This window comes from Priapulus caudatus, unplaced genomic scaffold (genome assembly GCF_000485595.1).
Source record: "Priapulus caudatus unplaced genomic scaffold, Priapulus_caudatus-5.0.1 Scaffold3876, whole genome shotgun sequence".
NCBI classification, from domain to species: domain Eukaryota; kingdom Metazoa; phylum Priapulida; class Priapulimorpha; order Priapulimorphida; family Priapulidae; genus Priapulus; species Priapulus caudatus.
This window is the reverse complement of record NW_014580937.1, coordinates 1-1,912: the sequence shown is the minus strand read 5'-3', so window position 1 is coordinate 1,912 and position 1,912 is coordinate 1. Positions and strand designations below refer to the sequence as shown.

At 43.8% G+C, this 1,912-nt stretch overlaps 1 protein-coding gene across 1 annotated transcript; it reads left to right on the top strand.

The window, feature by feature from the left end:
- Nucleotides 1-218: 218 nt before the first annotated feature.
- On the top strand, nt 219-638 carry LOC106819635 (probable G-protein coupled receptor AH9.1). Its single transcript, XM_014824239.1, has one exon. The coding sequence runs from the start codon at nt 219-221 to the stop codon at nt 636-638; it is 420 nt and encodes a 139-aa protein (XP_014679725.1).
- Nucleotides 639-1,912: the final 1,274 nt, after the last annotated feature.

Sequence of the window (1,912 nt, the reverse complement as noted above, 5' to 3'; positions counted from 1 at the left end):
TCACAAAATACGGTCTCAGAAGGCTGCTAACACTGCTGTTGTCGTAGCTGTGCTTCTATCATTCGTTATCCACATACCGAAAGCGTTCGAGAGATATGTTTTGTTGATTGAAGATGGAAACTATACCTACTACTCATACAAACGCGACAAGTATATAACCGAGAGCCATGCATGTATACATCTACGCTTGGATCATCACAAAAGAACTCATTAACAAGATGCTTCCCATCATGGTTCTCCTGATATTAAACCCGCTCATTCTGAAAGCCCACCGGGAAAGTTTAATCAAACGTCAGCGGATGCAACGGAAGCAGACGCGCGATGAACGCGAAGTTGGGCGACAGCAGCGCCGCTTGCAGGCGATGTTGCTGGCAGTGTCAATCATCTTCGTGGTTTGTACGCTGCCGTCCGTTGTTCTATCCATCGTGAGACTGGTCTTCTCACAATCCACCCGCGACACGTGGCAGTACGAGACATTCAACCAAGCCGTAAAGCTGCTAGAGGTGACTAACTTCGCCATTAATTTCTACGTCTACAGCTTGGCGAGCACCGACTTTCGCCACAGCCTGGCTGACGTCACTCGTTGCCACACCAGTGGCGCCATCTACCCGTTATCAGGGAACACTGAGGTTGAGTGAGCGCCGACGCTCCACTAAAATTTAGTACATCATACATCGATCTTCTGTGATCGTTCAGACTGCATATACGATTATTACATTTCTGTGACAAGTTACCGTATCCTATTACAATAGTAGTGAGTAATTATTGATATTTATCATATTAACAGGAGTATAATAATAACGAGGAATTTTGTGTAAGCCACTCCTGATATTCTCAGTATGGTATAGATATATACATGCGTGCGTGCGTACAATCACGCACGCACGCACGCACGCACGCACGCACGCACGCACGCACGCACGCAATCATCTGATGGTATTTACAGAACGAAAATCACAAAAGACGTAATTTCCTACGAGAAACAAGTCAGCTCGTGTAACACACCGTGTGGTTCGTGTACCGTACCACAGACACGTTATAGAGCTACACGTGTACACGTGAGGGAGACAAAATAAAAAATACGGAATAGAAGAAGCGTATAATAAAAAAATTAATAAGAAATGTAATTACAGTAATTGTTTCAGTGGGATCAGTTCCTGTTTGGCGATCTGTTTTCGATCTTGAGATATGATTCGCTGACGTCGGCGCATCCACTCGTCTTTCCAATAGGGTCGATATCGATAACGCATTCGACTAATTTACATACAGCAAGGTATATATAGATTCTGTTGTAGCCGCAGCTTAGTACTACATGGTAGTAGCTTAGTACATAGTTGGTGCCATTTGACTCAGCGCCGTTGACAAATAACCACTGCGACAAATATCCCATTATTGTGTTAAAGATAATTAAAGGTTATCATATTTCATTTATAATTTAAAGGTTGTATACGTATATATTTAGAATTTAACGCTGATCCTTATATATTTTCTAGGGCGGTAGTATGAATCGAATGATGCGGTACTATTTGGGAAACGAGACTTGGATCAAGGCTCTAAACGTAGGTATACGCTATATAACGTATAGTTCGTAGCTCTCTCTCTCTATATATATTGCATTATAATGCACGTTGTGTCCTGTTATATTCTGACGCCAACTTGTAACCGGCTATTAATTAAAGTTCACGCATAACAGACGCTGAGTCAATAAGAAGTCACTAAAGAAGTGCTAAGCAGGAGAAATTGTACGTGTGGAGGTTGCAGATGGTGGGAATGAGCGAAGGAAATATAGCGAGGGTTTTTCTCCCGCGCACGCACGCAGACGGCAACCGTCGGCAAGGACCTTCCGATTGTTTCCTACCGCGAAGGCCATCGATATCTGGACGGGAGCGTGCGCCACGTTTGTCTTCTGCGC

What these genes read in the sequence shown, in the direction of transcription:
- LOC106819635 (XM_014824239.1), top strand. Translation starts at nt 219, where the DNA reads ATGCTTCCCATCATGGTTCTCCTGATATTAAACCCGCTCATTCTGAAA.